This window comes from Podarcis filfolensis (genome assembly GCF_964270895.1).
Source record: "Podarcis filfolensis genome assembly, chromosome: 1".
NCBI classification, from domain to species: Eukaryota; Metazoa; Chordata; class Lepidosauria; order Squamata; family Lacertidae; genus Podarcis; species Podarcis filfolensis.
Genome location: NC_139604.1, coordinates 41573764 through 41595355, shown reverse-complemented (window position 1 = coordinate 41595355; position 21592 = coordinate 41573764). Strand labels below are relative to the sequence as shown.

Sequence of the window (21592 nt, the reverse complement as noted above, 5' to 3'; positions counted from 1 at the left end):
CTTTCAGACACGTTTCTAGCAGAACACTTGCAAAAGCTCCCTACACCAGTTAGTGACTATACCAACTTCTGCCTAATTGAGTTTGCTTTAGCATGGTGTGGATTGAGATTAACCCCACTGTAAATGGAAGGACTTCCTCCTTTCATTCTCAGAAGAGACCAGGATCCAGTAGAGCTCTATGTCAGAGGAAAAGATGGAGCAATTTTTGCTAATCATACCTGTCTCAGCACCACCCTCCATAAATTTTCCAGAGGATTTCCCAACTCCCCATAACACCTTTTCATGAGGCACAGGGGTGTGGCAATTGGCAACAACCCTTCAGCATGAGTGGAACTCTACTCATCACAAGTCCAAATCCAGAGAGTGTTAGAAACTCAGATATGTAAGCTAGGTGCCAAATGGCTCCTTAAACCAAATTTAGACTCACCAGAATGTCTAGTTGCCACTTTAGGGCAAGATGGGTCTAAAGTCTTATTTTTCAAATGATGGACTGACTCGGATTCTCAGTTAAACACCCGGCTAGCTCGGATGACAAACTTGATCTAGGTTAGGAACTTGAGAACTTAAAGAAAAGTAGTTTATCCAGGGGCAGTCCACATATATATGGCCTATTCCTACCTCTTTTTCTAAACGGTGACACAGTCCATTTATAACTTAAGAATATTCTTCACAACTACGAGCATAGTGGTGGGGTGGGGTAAGCAAAGACAAGCTGCAACATTTAACTATAACGTTACTCACTGTTCCTGCCCAGGCTGCCCAGAAAAAAGCATTTTGGTTCCTGAAATTCATTCTGATTGTGCAGATCCTACAGGATGCGGTATTGGTATGTGAAAACAGTCAACATCCAATGATCTCCATATGGCAGAGATGTCAGGCACCATGCTAGTGCCCAGGCATCTTCACTTGGTCGCAGGTGGCCAATAAGTCAGGTGCAAAATGCACTTGGCGCCTGGCTAATTTCAAACACGGAATCCAGACCATTGTGATCAGCATCCTTGCAGAACGTGGATTTAACGGGAGATTACTATTTCCTGCATAGTTGCTGGCACATGGTCATTGCAGCTGCAGCAGGCACAGCTCTTTACAGCAGGGAAAGAGAACCTGTGACTCCCCAGATGTCATTTGGCTCAAATTCCAGTTACTACCAGCCAGCCTTGCCAGGGTAGGAGCTGTAGCCCATCTGCCTTTAGCACATCTGTGAGAATTGCTGCAGCCATACTAGCAGAGGGCCTGAGATGTAAAGGAATTCAAGACCAATTTCTCTGCAAGAAATAAGAATCTCAAAAAAGGGCATATCTCCTAATTGCTTAAGGAGTTCACTATGGACTACCAGAGCTTGTTACACATGCCTCACTCCGCAGCTAAACTCACAAAAACAAAATAACTAAAGGATCAAAATGCTGCCACATAGCTATGCCTCCTTGTGTGCAACAGATAACAAGGGTTTTCAATTGTAAAAACAAGTCATGTATATATTTCCTTCACATTTTGCACAGTAACAGCAGATGAAAGAGACCATATCAGTCCTTGAAAGCTGAATGCAAACTGAAAAACCTCAGGTGAAAGGTTTCATATCTGCCTTTCAGCGGTAACAATCCTGCAGCTACTTAAAAATCTGAATAACACAAAGAGCCAAATGAGGTAAAATGTTCATAAAGTGCAGCTCAATGCCAAGCTTTTCATTTAGGACATTGGGATGAGCTGTGTTTAATCCTTCTATTCAAAAGACCTAACGGTGCAACAGCTGAGTGTCCAATCAAACCTGCAGGAAATTCATCTTTCAGTGGCAAACACTTTGAAACCATCCGTTCCATGCTGGCATTTCAGACACACTGCACAACAAATGCAGCAGTGGTAACTCACTAATCTGCCATCTAATGTCACTTTTATCATCCATTATCATAAACAGAACAGCTCATCTAGAAACATCTCATAGAAACAAATTATCACAAGTGAAACCTTTTGCATTTCACAGGACAATGATATGGCACATGGTCATGACAACTAACAAAACTTTGCATTTGCAATGTCTGTTGGAACAATTGGCATCTTCCCACACAAGCTGCAATCCAGTGTACACTTACCTGGAAGCCCCACTGAATTCAGTGGGACTTGCTTCTACATAAATGTGAATAGGATAGTAGCTCAACCAACCTGGCATTAAATGTGTCTGCTCATTTAATACCTTCCTTGAGAGACTATGGAGTCTTCAGTGCCTCTGGGTTAGTCCCCTGATCTCTTTTCCCAATGCTGTTATTTCTAGAAAAAACTAATTCCTAGGAGTGCCTCTGGGCTAAGCAATAGTTTAAAAAGGGAGCAAGTTTCTTCCTTCCATTTCTTCTTTCTTTTTTTGTAGCATAGCACCAAACAACATGTTCAGGTTGCAGAAACCAGAAATCACATACATTGGAGTTTTCTTGATTTCTGTCAAGTTAGCACACTGAGATGGGTCCATACAAAGTTAGCTCCCCTTGGGACTTATCGTCATCAGTATCAGAAGTTAGTAATGATTTAACTTAAAACTCATAGATTGCAATGGAAGCTAAATGCAACTGACTTAGTTTAGTTCTAAACCACTGGAATTACAAATGCCAAGATTTTTTGCATCTAAAAAGACATACTTTGTGCTCCCACCTGAAATATCAATAAAAACTTGAAAGCTAGGTGTGGCAACTCCAAAGTTATGCAACTTCCTCCTCCAAAGATGCATCTAACACCTTCATGATGCAATCCACGTCATATGCTGCAGATGCCCTGGAACTTCATTGTGAATGGTGGGTAAGAAATCGAAACTATAAAAGAGTATCGACCAATAACCTTTCATAAATTACCTGTGTTGTGAAATAAATTTGAGCTTATGCAAGTTGGGCTTCACTAGTGATTGAATAATAATCAGCGTGTACTATGTTTCTCCTTAACTACATTTCTAAAAAAGCAAAAACTGTTTTTACCAAATGGTGCTATCCTAATACTAGGGAAAAGGCGAGGACTGTATTCCTAACAGGAGCTAACCCATCTTTGTATTCTTGACTTGGAATTCGATGAACATCCATTGGCTTTGATAGTTTTGCATTGCTTATACTACAAATAAGTTTCTACTCAGAAAGGAATCTGTCACCGTGTTGAAATGACACAGAGACCCATTCGTAACCAACCGTTGAATATATGTCATGGGATATTTTCCCTCTGTTCTGGCCTGGCCAATTGCCATCTGTGGCCAAGAAACAGGTTAGTCATACAAAGACCAAGTCACCAAGTAGATTCTAGTTTCCAGTGTCTAGCCGTTTCCTTTATCCCTCTTGCTCTGTGGTCATTCATTATCCTTTTATGATCAAAAAGCCAATTTATGAAATGCTCTCTTTCCCCATTATGTATTGCACTGATGACAGCTCATTTAGGAATATAAAATGGGTGGCAGAATCTTTTGTTGGGAACTTCTGCACCAGGTGATACCAAAAAGCAATCCGTGTCTTAATGAGAACTAATTTGAAACAAATAATTATGCTATATATAGATAACTGCACCACATAATGCAATAAAACTGTTAGCACATTTGCAAAGCTAATGGGTCCAGTACGGCTTCAAATTGGATGGGGACCATTTGTTGAGGTCCCTGCATTGCAGTGAGTTGGACTATATGACCCCTGGGATCCCTTCCAACTCTACAATTCTATGATCCTATGATAATATACAGCCTCCATCATTCCTCAATAAAACTCAATGAACCTCCAGGTGGGATTGTGCCCTGTGTTCCACTCCAGGACAACCCCACCAACAGAAATGTATTTTTATTTTTTATTTTTGGAAGCTTCACCTTCCCCACTGGCAGACTCCTCTACAGCATCTTAATTCCATTCGCACACAGAATTAGTCCTTCCATTTGTGGAAGTCTAATTAGGATCCAAGCCCCAGCCTTTTTACATGGAGAAAATTTTGCATTACATTTTCTCTCTCACTCTCCCAACTCCCTCTCTCATTTGCAGACTTGGTCATAATTCATGTCAATCTCTGCTGCCTCCATTAAATTTAATTTTCAGCACATCATATAGACAGGCTAGTAATTAATAATTATTCTTTTCTTAATGATACACTTTTGTGATTTATGACTGTTTTCTCTTGGATGTTATTCCCATTTGTTTTTTCATAAAGACAAGATTGAATACCTTGTGCGTAAACTGATAAAGGCTTTTCAGCTCACTCCTGATAAGGGTCTCCTGTAAATGGGCCCATTTATCTCTCCTTTCTCAAACTTTCTCGGGTGTGTGTGTGTGTGTGTGTGTGTGTGTGTGTGAGAGAGAGAGAGAGAGAGAGAGAGAGAGAGAATTTCTTTTAAAGCATTTGCTTTGATTGAAGTGTCAATCCACACTTAGAAATTACCTGTTCTTTCTTCCCCTCCAGATAGCATTCCTTACCTCCTCTCAAATTACATTGTGTTTAGTTCTAACTAACCAAAATTTTAATATACAGTTGCAGAACCACATTCAGATCTTTTTTAATCGCATTTATATTCCACCTTTTCGCTAAGGCACTCAAAGAACCATGGTGTACACGGTTCTCCTCCTCCTGCTGGGGGAGGCTCAGCGTAGTAGACTGAGAGGCAGTGACTAGCCCAAAGTCTCTGAGTGAGTTTCATGGCTGAGTGTGGATCTGAACCCTGGACTCCCGGGTTATAGAATCATAGAGTTGTAAGAGACCTGAAGGGTCATCTAGTCCAACCCCCTGCAATGCCAAAACCTCGGCTAAAGCATCCATGACAGATGGCCATCTAACCTCTGCTTTAAAACCTCCATCCTGCTGGTAAGTCCAAGAATGTATGGACAGCATATCAAAGTTTTGTCTTTCTTATAAAATAAATGTACTGTATGCTGGTAAATTTAAGGAGAGCCCTGCTGGATCAGGCCACAGACCTATCTAGTCCAGCTTTCCATTTCCCACAGCAGCTATCTCTGGGAAGCCTACAAGCAAGCTATGAGAGGAACAGCGCTCTCTGGCTGTTGTTCGCTAGCAATTTGGAGGCACAATACCTCTGATACTGGAAATAAAAGAACCTGATCAGGATTAAGAGTCATTAATTGGTCTAGTCTTCTTTTAAAGCCATCTAATTATGTACCAATCACAACATCCTGTGGAAATGAATTCCCAAGTATTTCCTTTTGACTCTCTTGAATCTCTCCCACCCTGTAGTTTCATTAGCCAAACCTAGGTCCAAGTAGTATGAGAGAAAGAGAGAACCTCTCTCTCCACTTCCTCCAAACCATGAATTATTTTACACACACATCCTTACTCACGCTTTTAATAAACCATAAATACTGAGACCTTTTTTCATAAGGGAGTTGTCTCAGACCCTGATCACTTTGGTCATCCTTTTCCCATCTTAGCAACATCTACAGTATAGAGAAATGACCGTATCTCAGAAGGTATGTGCAGAAGAGGGCATGTTTAGCCTGGAAAAAGAGGAGATATGATAGCCATTTTCAAATATCTGAAGGACTGCCACATGGAGCAAGCTTGTTTTCTCCTGCTCTGGAGGGTAGGACTTGAATCAATGGCTTCAAGCTGCAGGAAAGGAGATTCCCATTAGACACACGGAAAAACTTTCTGACAGTAAGAGCTGTTTGACAGTGGAACAGTCTCCCTTGGGAGGTTGTGGACTCTCTTTCCTTGGAGGTTTATAGGCAGAGGTTAGCTGGCCATCTGTCATGGATGCTTTTAGCTGAGATTCCTGCATTGCAGGGGGTTGGACTAGATGACCCTTGGGATCCCTTCCAACTACCCAGAACAATGTGGAGAGGAGGAAAGGATTGTTCCACCTGGCAAGCAGAACTGCTTGCACTGACGAAATAATCATAAGAATGCAATGCTGAATTCCTCCTCACAGTATTCCAAGACTTTATACAGATTTGCATAAAGGCAGTAAGATATTGCTTGTTTCATTTTCAACCATTTCCCTAATGGTCCCTGACAGGGAATTGACCTTTTTAATAGCTGCCACATAGTCAGTGTTTACACTAAACTGACCATGATAACCCCATGATCCCCTGCCTGGTCACCCAGCTCAGCCTCCGTTGGTATAAGTGTGAAGCTATCATTCTTTTGCTCCAGTGTGCAACACTGATAGTTTCCTTATATTCCCAAATAATTAATCATGTGAGATGAAACTTTAGTACAAAATTTACAATTCTGTAAGTATTCAGTCCTGAAGATGAAGACTCTGTTTTCTTTCACCTTTTCTATTCTGATACTTTGATCCATTCTTTTAGGTCCAAATAACAGAGTAGAACAGACATATTCTCAGGTATATGACCTACAAGGAATCTTTATAAAGATTCCGAAATGACTCTGAAAAGCAGACTCTCCCTATTGGATATACAGGGTGAGTCTTTTAAAAGATGCCCCGTGGAACATGTATACTCTCTATCCACGGGGCCTCTTTTAAAGGACTCACCCTGTATATATTATTTTATTAAAAGATTTTGAAACAACACCCTTCATAAATTAGTAATCAAGGTAGTGTAAAAGACCAAAGAGATCATACCTATGTAGACACAACCATAAAATAGAGTAAGTGATGTGTCCTCCTTTTACAAATATATTCTCATAACCTTTGCTATAGCATTTCTCACAAGAATCCCTGTCTATCATTGTTGACAAGCCAGAAGAAGCACTGTTTTCATATATTTTATACAATGGAATTCAAAATGTATTAGAAGTCGGAGTGATGTGGTAGCATTGTGTATAAAAAGCAGCACACTGTTTAATTTGTATAATGGTTCACTAAATTATTACCATTCTGCTTTAAGAGTGAGATGCTTCTAGTAACTCTTTAACATGCTTTCCTTATGTACACAAATGAAGTAATCCGTCAAATAATCTGTTTTGGCAGGAGGAATTTTTATGAGATAAGATGCTACATTCCTCTAAGGGCTGATTTATGCAAGGGCTGATTATGTGGCAAGCATTCCTGTTGTGTGTACACTGATGATTGCACTGCCTAACACCATAAGCAGTAAACAAAATGTACACATCTCCAAAATGTCAGGGGTAAGCAGTGAATAATCCCCAGGATGCTGCTGTGGGACAGGAGTGTTTTAAGATATTTGTCTTCACGAGTTTACTGTATAGTGTTCAGCACTGCTAACATGGGTGTGCAAGAGCATCTTGTGTAGAATATATATTCTACACGAGATGCTCTTGCACACCCATATACAGTATTCCTATAGGCATAAAAAAAATGTAAGGCTGTCACCACACAGCTCACAATGGAGGGTTGTGTTATTTTTTTGCCGCACTACTAGATTTGAATAAAGTCAGCAGGAGCAGGGGATAAAAGAGATGGCAGGTTGCGCAACAGCAGAGCCCATGTGATGGGAGCGAGAAGAGAGATCACTGAAAATGAAAAGGTGGTGGTTTAAAACAACAGCAGAATAAAGCAGAGATGGAAGGAGACAGAGGAGATTGGTGGTTTTAAACAGTAGAGATTTAAATAAAGCAGTGATGGCGCAACACTGAGAGGGGAAAAACATTTGAAACTATGGGAGAGATCTGAGTGAGCAGGAGGTGACACAGGGGGAAAGGGACAATGTTTTCATACAGCAAGAAGGGAGTTTTAAAAGTCTCCAATAGTATTTTTTTTAATCTTAGCTTCTGTGTTGCACCTCTTTCTGCTATTCCACCTTAAAACTGGTTTTTGCTTTGTTGTTTTTTAAAAAGCCCACAACCCTTCAGCATCTCTCTGTCTTTGCTTTACTTCAATTTTCACCATTGTTTTAATCTAAGTGTGCCTCCACCTCTGCTTTACTCAAACTTATGCCATTGTTTGAGCAAAGCAAGAAGAACAGAATGCCGAAAAGAAAAGAAAAATGGCTGTCCTGAACTTCTCCCTCTTCATCAACTGCCTCATGTGAGAAAGATAAAAGTTGCAGGAAAGGGGGAAGGAATGAGATATTGGAATTGGGTTGAAGATTAAAGTGGGGTGTGTGGAATGGCCAGAAGAACAGGAAGGGGTGGAGGCTTGTTAATTGGGAAGATGAACAGGGTGCTTAGTATTTGCATTGTGTGGGAGGGAAGAAGAGCTCAACATGGGGGTGGTTTGTATGCCGGGGGGGGGGGGGAGTGTCTTAAAAAAATCAGCTAAAGTCTATGTTGTCTATCTCCTTCCTAAACTTTCAAGCAAACCATATATGGCACTGACTTACAGATACATGTATGGCTCATAGTGTACAACTCAATTAATGCCACAGATAAATGGCTGTATCCATGATATTCCTAATGCAGTTGTAGGTTGGGCTACTGCCGCATTTCTACTTTATAATGAGATCCAGCTTTGGAGACAGTGTGGGGATTGGCATGCTCTTTTTATCTGTGGAGTCACTGAAGCATGTTGTTTTTCTCCGTTGTTCTTAAGCCTTCTTGTAAATGGTATACAGAACCATTTTAATGTGCAATCCCATATGTGAATGAAGTTTGGATCCATACCCTGATTTTCTAATAACGTTTAGGAAATTTGGAATATACCATTCAGGTACGCACTCAATTAACCTCCCTGCTACACAGATTATTCCCCCTTTCCCCTTCCATGGTTTTCTTTAACTGTGGTGTACCTTTACGTCTAAATCAGTGCACTATCAAGGATTGCTCTCATCACCAGATTTGCAAATCTCAGTGATTGGTATTGGTGTGTGTGTGTGTGTGTGTGTGTGTGTGTGTGTGTGTAGAATCTTGTTACAGTTAATCTAAGCACATATGCATATTTAAAACAACACTGAAGTTAAAACAACAATGGAAAGATGGATTTTATGTAGGAAAGGCTATGTGAGCCCATAACAAAATGAGCATCAAGACTGAGAATATGACATTGACATCTACAGCCACCATAGTTTTATGAGACAGCTTCCTTATATCATTGTTTTGTCTGCAAACAGCACCCTACCGCTGATTGTTTGAAGTGCTTTCAGTTCTTTTTGACAGCATCATTAGCAGTAATAGTACTATAAAATTTCTAGCCCTTTGGTGTTTTGGGTTTAGCAGTGGATAAGAGTACTCAGATGCTTGCTCAGAGATCGTACCAATAAAATGTAAAGGATTGCTGACATTAAATCCACTTGTCATTATAATAAACTTTTAGAAGGGAAGGGGAGTGTAGTGCATAGATCTGGGTAGGTCACTGCAAATTGTTCTGGAATTTATTCATTTATATGTGAAATTTAAACCACACTCTAGTAGTCTGGAAGCTTAGAACTGAACTGCTAAGATAGCAGCCTGTGGGCACCATATCTGATCATTGTATATCCCCTCAGAACAAGTCCAAGAAATGGAAAAACATAAAAAGCTATTGTCCATATCATTGTGAGAAATTAAAGTCGCTCAACCAGAAATTGCAACTTCCTTTTAAAATAATCCATCAATTTTTTGCATTTTTATTCTTTTCATGTTTTTTCCAAATCATAAACTACTTCAAGTCAACTTCTAGCTCCATCACTGCTTTACTGTGTTTAAAAGTACTAAAAAAAAAAGCAATTTCTTATAAGCTCTCCATGGTTTCACCTTATCTAATGCACTTAATTTAGTTCATCTCCTGCTTCCTTTGTAGTGTTACAGGCAACCGTAAGATTGGAAGCAATTTATTAATAAGAGAACATGCCCTACAGCTTTAGCATCTGAAAACACTTCCTGAATGGTAATATATCTGAAGCTCTGAATTTATAGCATATAGTGAAAGTTAATAACATATACCATAATTCTTTTATTGCATGCAGCCTTGTTTATCATCAACAGAAAGGAGCTGGGTGCTTCAGATATGGGCAACTATAAAGTTATTCCAGACAAACACTGACAGTAAGGAACTGGCTGCAATGCCTCTACAGTGGTACCTTGGGTTAAGAACTTAATTTGTTCTTGAGGTCTGTTCTTAACCTGAAACTGTTCTTAACCTGAGGTACCACTTTAGCTAATGGGACCTCCCGCTGCCGCCGCCGCGCCATTTCTGTTCTCATCCTGAGGTAAAGTTCTTAACCTGAGGTACTATTTCTGGGTTAGCGGAGTCTGTAACCTGAAGCATCTGTAACCTAAAGCGTCTGTAACCCGAGGTACCACTGTAGTTGGTGAAGATGTCCAGGAGCCAAGGCAGCAAATGTCCCTGCTTCTCCCTCTGGGAAGCCTATTTCATTAATAACTTATTGGAAGAGATGCACATCTCCTCATCCTTTCTTGTTAAGCCTTACCACTCCAGTACGATGGAGTATCCTGTCCAAACGCATTTTAAACTGTGTAATATGGAATGCATGCCCCATTATTTTTAAAAGGACTGTATTAAGGAGAGGACTGTGCTTCTAAGCAAAAAAGCCCTCTTACCAGTGCAGACTCCTGGGAAGTAAACCCCCCCCCCGGTAGATTTACATCTATTTTATTTTTATATATTAATTTTCATGCCACCCTTCATCCGAGGATCACAGGGCGGTTTACAATATCTACACACACAGTATTTAATACAGAGTTTAAAAGTTAATGTGCAGCTCAGGCACATTAGTGTGAGGGCCTCCCGAGAAATTATTCTGATCCTCCACTCATTGATTTGGTGGCAATGGTGAAAAGAAAAACCACTGAAGTAGACACAGCACTGAAGTAGGTGGACACAAAGATGTGGATACAAAGAACCATCTCTAAAATCATCATGTCAATCATTTGATGAGCAGGGCAGAAAAACAAACCTTTCTCAACTGATCAGAGGCGTACTTAGGCGCCCTTGTGCCCTTGGCAAGAAGATATATTGACGCTCCCCCTCAGGCTCTTGGCAATCGCTGTCCATCTCCCCCCCCCCCACAAGCCCCTTCTAATAGCGCCAACCAGAGGTGCCCAGAAGTGTCTGCGGGGGCCTGGTCTGGCCCCCAGAAAAGTTGAGGAGAAGCTGGGGGAGCACATGAACAGGCTCCTAGCCACTCTGAGCCACAGTCGAAAGGTGTGATTTGGCAGGAGCCAACCTGCGACTGATCTACTCAGGAGGGGAAAACTGTGTGCCATTGTGTACAAATAAATGAGGTTGTGGGAGAGCCACTTCCCCCAAGGATTGGCTGAATTAAGTCCTTGGGCCAAAAAAAATGTTAGCCACCCCACTGTACATTAATGGAGTGTTATTTTACTTTCTCCATTGACCTCTTATGAGCAATGTGTTCTAAACAGGATTGAATCTTTTAAAAATGTGGAGAACGAACAGCCAAGTTACAGACCATGCTGCCTTTCATGGGATACCAAAGATAAAGCAATTAGCTCTGAATATTAATGACTGGAAGGTTCTCACATATGTTGAAATTTTTCAGTTTTTAAAATGTTGTCAATATGTAAATGTGAGTAATATACAATTTTTCAGCCTTTCTTAAGTAAGGGGGGGAATGTGCACCTTTAAGAGATGCAACTAGTATGTCACCTTTTCCTGGGAGAGGTTCCTCTACCTTTTGACAGGTGGGTGAAAAACAAAAACTCAGCAACTGATTGTTTTGTACTGCAGCTGTACTGTAGTAAAAGCTTCACTAGATATATATATTTGCTCATCATGGTCATAGCAAGGCAAAACTGAATGCGACAGCCGTTGAATTACACATGCACCAGATCAATGAGTTAAATAATTAAGGGGAACTTTTTCAAAATTAGTTTTTCTCTTGGTTTCTGATAATTAGTACGAAAATAACTTGTTTTGCAGAGCTTTAAAAACAGCGTTTATTAATCTGCACTGTACCCAGTTTCCTAACATACTAGCTGAAGTGCACAATTACAGTAATTGCTTTAATTGCACTGCAGCATTTTATACAACCTTGCATGCACAGGAAAATGCCACTGTAAACTGAACAAATGTATTTTTAAAATCCCAAACATTTCATTTAAGGGAATCATGTTGCTGGTAAATTCAGTTGCAGTAGAAATTCAGCTCTCTGGACAGTTTGACATTTTGGCTTCTAGTTTTTCACTTTATTATTTCCTTTTTTAAAAAAGTATTTAAGCCCAAGCCCATACCACTATTTTTCAGGTTCTCTTACAAATGATGTAACACAGCTTATACCAGAAGAATGGAGTAGAAACAATGGGAAATATGTGCTTAAAAGCCACATAACAGTAAAAGTTCAGAAACCATATATATATATATATATATATATATATATATCTAATTACCTAGTTGGATAGGCACCTAATCCCCTTTTTCTTCCTTCCTACTCTCAATTTCTTTCTCCATATTCATTTGCCATGATGGGGAAATTGAATTTAGACAACTAATATCAAGAACCAAGCTCCCAAAGTACTCTCCATGGGATATGCTTTGCACTCCATGCTGGGATGAAGCAAAATACTGTATATTGATGGCAATCACTAACTACCACCAGCTTTGTTGCTGAATACTTTCCTTAGTTAGCAACAAATATTTGTCACAATTACAAAAGCTAGTTTGCACTGCGTTTCTTGAAATTGCATTGACAGCATTTTTTCAGGCATGCTTACTTATAAGTAAGTCCTACTCAATTCAATGGCACTAACCTCCAGGAAAGTGTATATAGAATTGTAGCCTACATCTGAATTCTTGCACCCTTTTGCTATTCTGATCATGCATTTCAGTAACAGAGAGAACTTCCTTGTACTTGTATGGTAGCATGTGGTGTATTTATATTTGATTTATCATTAGTTCACTTATTTCTTATTCAAAGCAGCATACAAAGGTTTCCCTTATGCCCAGACTTGAGCCCTCCTTACCTTACATGTAACAGTACATGCTTGTGTGACTGAAGTTATTAAATTTGCCTTGAAATCTAAGCAGCTTCGAAGGCAAGTTCTCACATTTTGAAAATATCATTGTCAGCTAGCAAAGTTTTATTAAAATGTCATTAAAATACACAACTCTAAACTCACTTGGAACCAATTCCCGTTGAGTTCAATGGAATCACTTCAAAATATACCTAGTTAGAATTCAACTTGTGCAAGTATGTGTTCCTGGTGAAATTGGGAATGACTGTACAAGCTAGATTCCTGGTAAGATGTTCTTGTTTTATGGTCTTCTCCACTAATAGCTTCCTGGTCTCAAAGCAAAGAGGGCATTAGTCCTTAAAAAGAAACTGGTGATATCAAATAGTTCAGCCTCAGTTTGCAACAGCACCACTAATAATTTTATTATTTATATGCCATCCATATAACTGTTCTTACCTTGTGATGGTGCATTGGCATGCTTTACATCAGGCTTCCCAACCTTCGGCCCGCCAGATGTTTTAGACTACAATTCCCATCATCCCTGACCACTGGTCCTGTTAGCTAGGGATCATGGGAGTTGTAGACCAAAACATCTGGAGGGCCACAGGTTCGGGATGCCTGCTTTACATCGTTCTCAGAGTACAGTCTAAAGACACTTCATACAGCCACCTTGCTGCACCAGCTAGGTATGGTCATTACCTGGATGGGTGATCCCCTTGGGGGATGCTGCCTTGAGTTGTATGATAAGAAAGCAGGCAGGAGACAAATGATATATATCTCACGGGTGCAGCTGGTGTGAGAATCAGACTATAGATCTGGAAGAGGATTTCTGTGTTATTTCATTTAGCTCATTCAGCAACAGAATACCCTTATACTCACATTATTGTCCATGATTTGGCTGTGTCCCTCCATTTTAAACGTACTAGGTATCCTGTGCCTCTCTTACAATTTAGAATTTATTTTGGCATTCACTGCCAACGCTACTTGACACTACTTGGCCTTCCTCTCTGTTCTGCTGGTTTCCTACACACATCAGTCTGAGGTTTCACACATGCAAAGTATCAACCAGAATATAATCCATAACATGTATTTACACTCAGTCAACCCATTTACCTCTCTACATGTATAATCTAAACTCCTTCATCCTCCACTATCTCTGAAAACTTAAGGTTGTGTCCAACAGCTGGCTTTGAACTGCTAAGCAGAAAGCACTGCCACTTACGTGAGGAAGAGTATCCCATTTTTACCAATTTCCTCCACACATCTACTGCAGCCCATCACACTCCTTATCCCATACTATTCCAAAGTGTTCCACAGCTGTGAAGAGCAGCATTGCATGGGACAGTTTGTAGGTGGAATCAACAAAAACAAGGTGTCTCACTTCACAGAAGTGCTTTTCGCTAGTGAAAATCCACTAGTTGTACAACCATTTTGTTCTCTTTAATTAGGCAATGAAAGTATGTTGCATTGTTTGTAGAAATGTCTACCTAGTAAGCCTGATGCGATTATTTTATGGGTTGCTTAGTATCCACACTAAATCTACAATCAAAGCTATTACTCTGTTTTTAAATTTGGATTTTCTGAAATTTCTCTGTCAGTCATATGTTTTTTCTACAGACTGATTCTGCTTTGGGTACTGCTAGAAACTACTCTAGTAAAGGTTTGCATGTTAGCTTGTATAACTTACAAATGGGTCTGTCTTGACCAATAATCATGTTCAATGAAGTACATTCTAATTCATTTACATGGCACTTAATTATAAATTGGTTTATCATTCTTTATTAGTTAACTATGTGAGCTGAGCCACAACAATTCTGTTTCCAAATGAAGAAATGGCACCGGGAGATCTAAAATTGCCTGGGGGGGCGTGTCCTACAGGCTAAGATTTGAATCCAAGTCAAATATGCCGATATCTTCCTCTTACTCAAATATCCTAAAAGGTGTCAAGATGGTGAAAAGCCAAACTACTTCATAATTACAAAAGGAACTGAAAATAATGCAGCAGGTCTTAGGATGTTGTTATATAAACCATTTGGTGCGTACACATTTAGTGTAGTCAACATTATGTGTGTGGAAATCTGTTTGCACAAGAGGGTTTTCCTGACCCTTCTTCTCTGTAGCCCCCTGCATCCTTCAGGGAAGAAAACCTGGTATGTGGTGCATGGGCTTCAACAACATGCTGAATCATTAAAAGTTAGTGTGAGACAGTTTGCATAAACAAGCTGCTTCCATCTGACAGCATTTCTGTCTCCAGCTGCAGCCTCTGAACCATCTCCCACGCCTTTCCTAAGGATTGTCTGATCCACAGGCGAAACTTATCATGGGCCTGTGAGACTGCAATGGAGGGGGAGGGGGAATTGGGAAAGCCCACTACACACAGATAATTCTGCCCATATAACATTGGCGTTTTGGTTTTGGTTGCACTGTCGTTAAAAAGACAAGTTGAAGAAAATTAATGCAGCTTTTTGGACTACTGTTTTAAGACCTTCCTGTAAGACAAGACTGAAGAGCCTAGAACTTATTGCGGGGGGGGGGGGGGGAGGCATACTAAGATTGGAGGATGGTATGAGAGAGATTTGCAAAACTGAACAACTGGGCATAGCATTAAAAAAAAACCCAAAGCATTGCTTCGATACTAGGCTATAATTTGTAGTGGTTCACACAGTTCATAATTAATGCATGGGATTCACTATCACAAGATGTGGTTGTAATCACTGGTTTTGAAGAGTCTCTCTCACACACACACATACACACACGTTAATGGAGAATAGTTCTATACAGGACTGTTAGCTACAATACCTAAAATCACAGCAGTATGCCTGTTCTGAGCCCCAGATAATAGAACTAAGAACGGGGGGGGGGGGGTCGTTCAGTTTGACTTTCCAAAAACATCACATTGGACCAACATCCATCTAATGTACAGAGTGGCCAATCTAAAAAGGCCATTCTTACGTTTTTGATCACAAGTGGGAAATCTGTGGCCCTCCAGATATTGTTGGACTACAAGTCCCATCATCCTGGATCATTGGTCATGTTGGCTGGAGCTGATGGCAGTTGGCAGTCCAACATCATCTGAGAAGTCACAGGTTTCCTTATTTTATCTGGATTAAGATAAAAGGGAGACTCTGGTGCCTGGGTACTGTGTAACAAACAAAAGAATTCAGTACCGAAATTGACCTGCGTAAGTGTCATCGTTCCATTTAATGAATACGAACAAACATTTGTGTCACATTGCCACCATTAACATGTAGATAATATATATAACTGTATGTAAATAAGTGATCCTATATATTGCAAAACAGGAAAATAGCTAAATGCATGTTCAAGTGTGTGGATCCATTGGCTTACTGATTTGGACCATTAACATGGTTTCAATTAAATTATGATGATGATGATGATGATGATGATGCCTGCCCTTAACCATAAGGTCCTAGGATGGTTGCAACAATTTAAAATACAACATTGCCTTAAAAAAAAGAACAAAATATGTTGCATTTCACTTTGAAGTAAGATTTACAGAAACCTTTATCATGCGCACTGAGAGAAATGCATATCTTACTAAAGAAAACAACTATTAAATCTATACTAATTTGATTTTAGCCCAAGCAGTCAAAAGGAGAACCTGTAATTGCAAGATTGCAATTTTATTTATTTTATATATTGGGTTAAAAATTCAAACTGAGTGGCTCTCTTTGAATAAGAAATCTCTTCAGTGCTGAACAAGTGTAAAAGTAAGCAGCATTGGGAAATGGTATTTTAAATGTTGAGCTAGACATGTGCTAAAGCATAGGAATGTGGCAAATTTTTTTGTACACATTTTTAAGTATCTGTAAGCAAACAAAAAATCTAGTTGAACACAATCACACTAGAGGTAATTATTTGAGCCCTGAATTGTTTCACAGTACCCTGTAACCTACCATCTCTTGGATTTAGCTACTCATAACCTGATCCTAAGCACATATATGGAGCTAAGTCTTACTAGCGTGAATGAAATTTTCTTGCAAGAGTGCTCAGTATCACAACCTTGACCCCATTGATTGCAATGGGACAAAACTGATTTAAAAATCAAAGTGTTGTTGCCCTTGCCTATTGGGTTAACTGCAGACTGGGATGTCTTTGATATAGGTAAGAATATATAGAAATGTCATCAATCATGGAAACTCCTGATCAAAGTTACAAATATATTTACGTATGAAATTAAGCAGACCAGTAAGATAGTATATGTACTGCTGCTTGATATGCATAGGGAAAGTTCTGCTGTTAAGTCGGGTACTATTGTTACAACTTGATACAAGATTCATAGGTTGAGTAATTCAAAGAAAAAATATCGTTTAAAATGCCTCTCTCTTACTGAAGCCATTACAAATCAATTTCTCTCCAGTGGGGAAAGCATATTTATGTCACTCTAAATGTTTTAAGATCCAATTAGAACGGTTCTTACTTTGAACTTAACATAGTCATGGTAGCTTTATCAATCAGTTTCAAAATCCAGTAGTAAATCTGATTTTTTAAAAACTCCAACAAATTTATCACTTTAAAAATCTAGGCATCCCAAAGGTTTAAGCAAGCCATTCCCAGATAAAGGCCTACTGCTAGCACAGATTTTTCTGCCTCGCTAACCTTCAGCTTAAAAGATTACCAAAATGGTTTCTGGGAGGCTATTAAAAGTTTTAAATTGCAAGTTGAAATAAAAATATTATGGCCAGAAGAAGCAATGCTCAAAAAGCACAACTAAGGAAAACACTTTAATATTTCCGCTGGGATGTTTTTTAATGGCCTTTCAGCCCCCATTCCCATTCAATCCACTGAAGTCTCTCTATATTTTTACAAAAATATGAATGTTCTGCTTTGTGTTATTGTGAGAGTCTTTAAAATTGTATTTCAGATACCTTTCCAAAATTGCTTTTAATTTTTAAAGAGCATCATAATGATGTTAAATTTCTCTCTAGCAGGAGGGTTTCCAGGTAGTATAAGGATTAAGAGGAAATGTTTGCTTTGCGTTGTGCATTCAAATGTTTACGTGTTGAACTTGGGGGTATATTTTTGTTGCACTTTCAGAGAGCAGAGACAGATCTTTTCCCACCACCACTGTCCAATTCTTTACAACTACACAGATCATTAACAGTGCATTTAGAAGATTAGTGCTTTTGTTTACAGGATTTCTACCTGGAGTAGCAATGTACTGAACTGACAATTCTCACCCATTCATTTTCCATTCAGGTTTCAAAGAGGAAACAAATTACAAAACGCTGGTCACCAATAATGGTTATTGTGGCACTTGTTTCATTTACCACAAAAAAGGCCCAATTTACTAAACAACCATTGGTTTGTTGCTGTTGTTATTTTTATGATTAACAAACCAAATATATTGTAATTATATATTTATGTCTTCCATTATCAGATAGGTCCCTGTGTTATTGACATGGGTACTGAAGCATTCCTAGTTCAACAGGCATAACTTGTTGATCTCCTTAGCAAATATATTCTACTCCTCCCAAGATGGATGATAATCTTCAATGATACACAATATTCTCTGCATCTTCAAAGCCAGATATGATTTCAGGAAGGGTTAGAATCAGTGGTTTTACATGGGCTTTCCCATAGATGCCAAAGACCTTTTCCCCCCTAGGTACAATTGTAAATCCAAAACCTGTTTGATAGCAACCAGCATTAACTCAGCAATGGGAGTTTCGTGGATCACGTGATCTATGCTGCTTAAAAAAAAAAATAATCCTTCCATGCTGCATGGTTTGGTACACAGAAGAACAATTTATGTCATCAACATTGTCAGCCAACAGTCAGCTACTTTTGCAAAGCATGTGAAATTCCACATGGGAAATAAATGATCTAGGACCCTTATTCCCAAGACCAAAGCAGAGCTTCCTAACCTTCAGCCCATCCTATGCAATTCCATTATATTTAATGGCCAAAAGCTCAGTTCACCACATCCGCTCTCCCTAAAGATCAACCACTGGGTATGTGACTTGCTAGAGTAAATAACGGCAGCTACTAATTCAATACACTTCCCTCCAACTGATGGGAGAAGGCCCGTGTAATTAACTGTAATGAGATTAAATGAACTTGTTATTAATTCCCGAGTATTCTAAAGAGGTCTGAGGCTTCAAGTGTTGTTTTATTGTAGTTTTGATAACTTATTTTAAGTAAGCTTCAGCATTTTCAATGTAAAGTGGAAGGATGAACCCTGTGACATACAGCAGAATAAATGAATGGCACGGTTAACGATTCAAATCAAAATAAAGGCGTTATAAACATGCATTTGAATTACCTATTGAGTTGAGTTAGACAGGAAATAAAATGAAAAGGGAAGAGACTTAATGAGACAGAACTGATATAGTTTACCCTACCTGTACTTTGTTCCATGACTTCCTTTTGACACATATCTTGGACATTCACAGTGCAATTCACTATGAACTCTGGGGACGAGCAATCATTATTTAGCTGAAATTCCTCACACTGATAGCACTGTATTTGCAAAGCAAATCCTAGAATAGAAAGAAACATTATTTAGCATGTGCTAAGAATAATTTTTAATGCAGAAATTCTGCATTTATTTCTATAGGAATAAGCCCCATTGAACTTAATAGGACTTATTTCATAAGCATAAAGACTTGCAGTAAGCAAGCAAGTCCCACTGATTCAGTAGCACTTACTTTTGAGCAGTCATGCTTAGGATTGTGCTGTATATTAAGTTTCCTTTTATTTAATTTCTCTCATACACACACACTCATTCATTCATTCTCTATTTGGTTATAACCGTTGTCCGTTTAGCTAACACCATGGTTTAAGGATATAGTAACCTTTAAAAATCTGCCAACTTCATTCCACATCAGACCTTTAAACATGGGCAAAACTCTATCAGTTTGCTTCCAAGTTTTCAAACCCTTTTGGCTTCATCAACCTAAACTGTATCCAGCAGGGGGCAGAATGAACAATAATGAGCAGTAGCAAAATTGATCTGTTTTGCTCACCATCTTGTCCTCTCTGCTTTTCCTTCTTAAAAGGTTTGGTGTAGGGTTGTGTTTTTTTTAAGCACTAGGCTTTTAAAAAGCAAGCAAATGACCGAAAAAGTAAACCTCCTAATAGATGTGCTCCAGAGCTTTTCTGTGCCAAAGGGTTTACTTAGCTACTAATTAATTGCAATGATTTAATTACTATTTTGCCATGCACAATTACAGCTGCAAAGCATCCTTAGCTTCCTCTTTTATCATGCAAACGAGGGTTCTTCTGGAAGTTTAAGGCGAGGGCCGGGGGAGTTTCCCCATATTTACTGTCTGCTAGAGTTCCGCCTGAGCAAGGGCATCCATCCTAGATCTCCCAGCGCTCCTGGAGGATTTGGGTGCTACGGAAAGATCCGGACGGGATAGCCAACGCCGCCCCACACCCATTGACAGTCGAGGGCACTTGGGAGGGAAGCGGTGCTTTTAGCAATGTCTCCTTAAAATAAAATAGTGCGATCATTGGAAGGAGCGGTTTGATCGGGCTAGCACGCAGGGAACTGGCTTCAGTGCGGTCACAGCGGAAAATCAAGCTCAGCTAGTCATTTAGCTGCCCAAGGACGCCCGAATAGTTGCCATTACTCAGCCGAGTTTCCTCTCCATTCAACTCGTGGGGCCAGGCAGTAGGTATCTGGGCTGTTTTACTTAAACAGGTGCCTGCTGGCTCCTGACGGGCAGCCCTTGCGTTGTTGCTCCTTAAGGTAGTTTGCAGGGAAACTACTAACTACACTCCCCACCAAAGGGCTCTGCAAGGAACACGGGGGTTGGGAGGGTAACCGTGACGCACAGACCGAGAAGAATCCTCTGTTCCGAGGGTTGCTAGTTGGCTACTAAGCGAAGGGCTTCCCGGGCAACCGCTTGCCAGTGTGAATCGTCACCCCCCCCCCCGGGGAAATAGGGGGAAGGAGACTCGTGGGAGCGATGGGGCGGGGGCTGCTGCTCTACAGCTTGCTGCGATCTGCCCGCGGAAGTTCCCAGGGCTTGTCTGGGAAGCTCGCCTCGGCAGCGTCCCTTAGGCAGCGCAAGTGGACTGCTCCCAGACAGATCCCAAGCGAGTTCTCCTTGGAAAGCCGAGTTTCTCTTCCAGAAACAAGCGCAGCAGGGATGGGCAAGCAAGCTTTCCTTGCCGCTGTGAGCAAGACATCTGGAAGCGGACGGGTTCCAGAGGCGGCGATGACCACGGGTGGGCTGCGTGACCCCGCGCATTGCTCGGGAGAGGCACACAGAGGAGCCAGGGTCCGGCGGTGGCTCAAGCTGGCAGGCAGAGCTGCCGGCGAGACCGGTAGCAAAAGGAGCAGCCGCCGCCGCCGGCTTCTTGGCTGGCTGGGGCGGGAGCTGCAGAGTTGGTGCCAGCAGCAGCAGCTGTTGAATGGCAGGCGCGAACTTTGCAGAGTGTCGCCGAGGAGTCCTTGGCACCGGGCAGGCACCGATTCGAGTCGGCGGGGCGGGGGTTGGGGGTCGGCTACGGCGGGCGTCCCCTCTTACCTGGCGCCAGCAACAATCCCCAGAAAGTTGTCGCCACGGCGAGGAGCCACATCCTCTTGGAGCCGTCGGAGGGGCTGGCGGCGGCGGTAGGAGACGCTGGCCAAGGCACGGCAGCTCTCAGCAGCAGCCGGGCGACGCCGGGAGAGCCGCGCACCTCTGCCTCGTCGGACTGGTGCGACTGCTGCAGCCGCTGCGGAGAGGAGCTCCGGGGGCAGCAGGCGACGCCTCAGCCCGCATCGCCCGCCCGAGCCCCGGCTCCCTCTCGTCCTCCCTGCGAGAGCTCCCTCCAGCCTCGCCGGAGTTGAGAGACTGAAACTACAGCGGAAGACGCCTAGCCAAGAAGAGGCGAGGGCGGGGAGAGAGAA

General features: G+C 41.0%; 1 protein-coding gene across 3 annotated transcripts in view; it reads right to left on the bottom strand.

Annotated features, from left to right (window-relative positions):
* Window positions 1-21592, bottom strand: part of LYPD1 (LY6/PLAUR domain containing 1) — a 29452-nt gene that overhangs the window by 5049 nt on the left and 2811 nt on the right. The window contains exons 2-3 of one of the 3 annotated variants that reach the window (XM_083583221.1): window positions 21228-21592; window positions 19092-19229 (exon numbers count right to left, since the gene is read on the bottom strand). The exon at window positions 21228-21592 is cut by the window's right edge and continues 545 nt beyond it. In XM_083583221.1, coding sequence (XP_083439347.1) covers window positions 19092-19229; window positions 21228-21279 — 190 coding nt within the window. In that variant the 5' untranslated portion in view covers window positions 21280-21592. The remainder of the gene's footprint in view (window positions 1-19091; window positions 19230-21227) is intronic. The other 2 variants (XM_083583222.1, XM_083583220.1) reach the window with 2 other exon arrangements.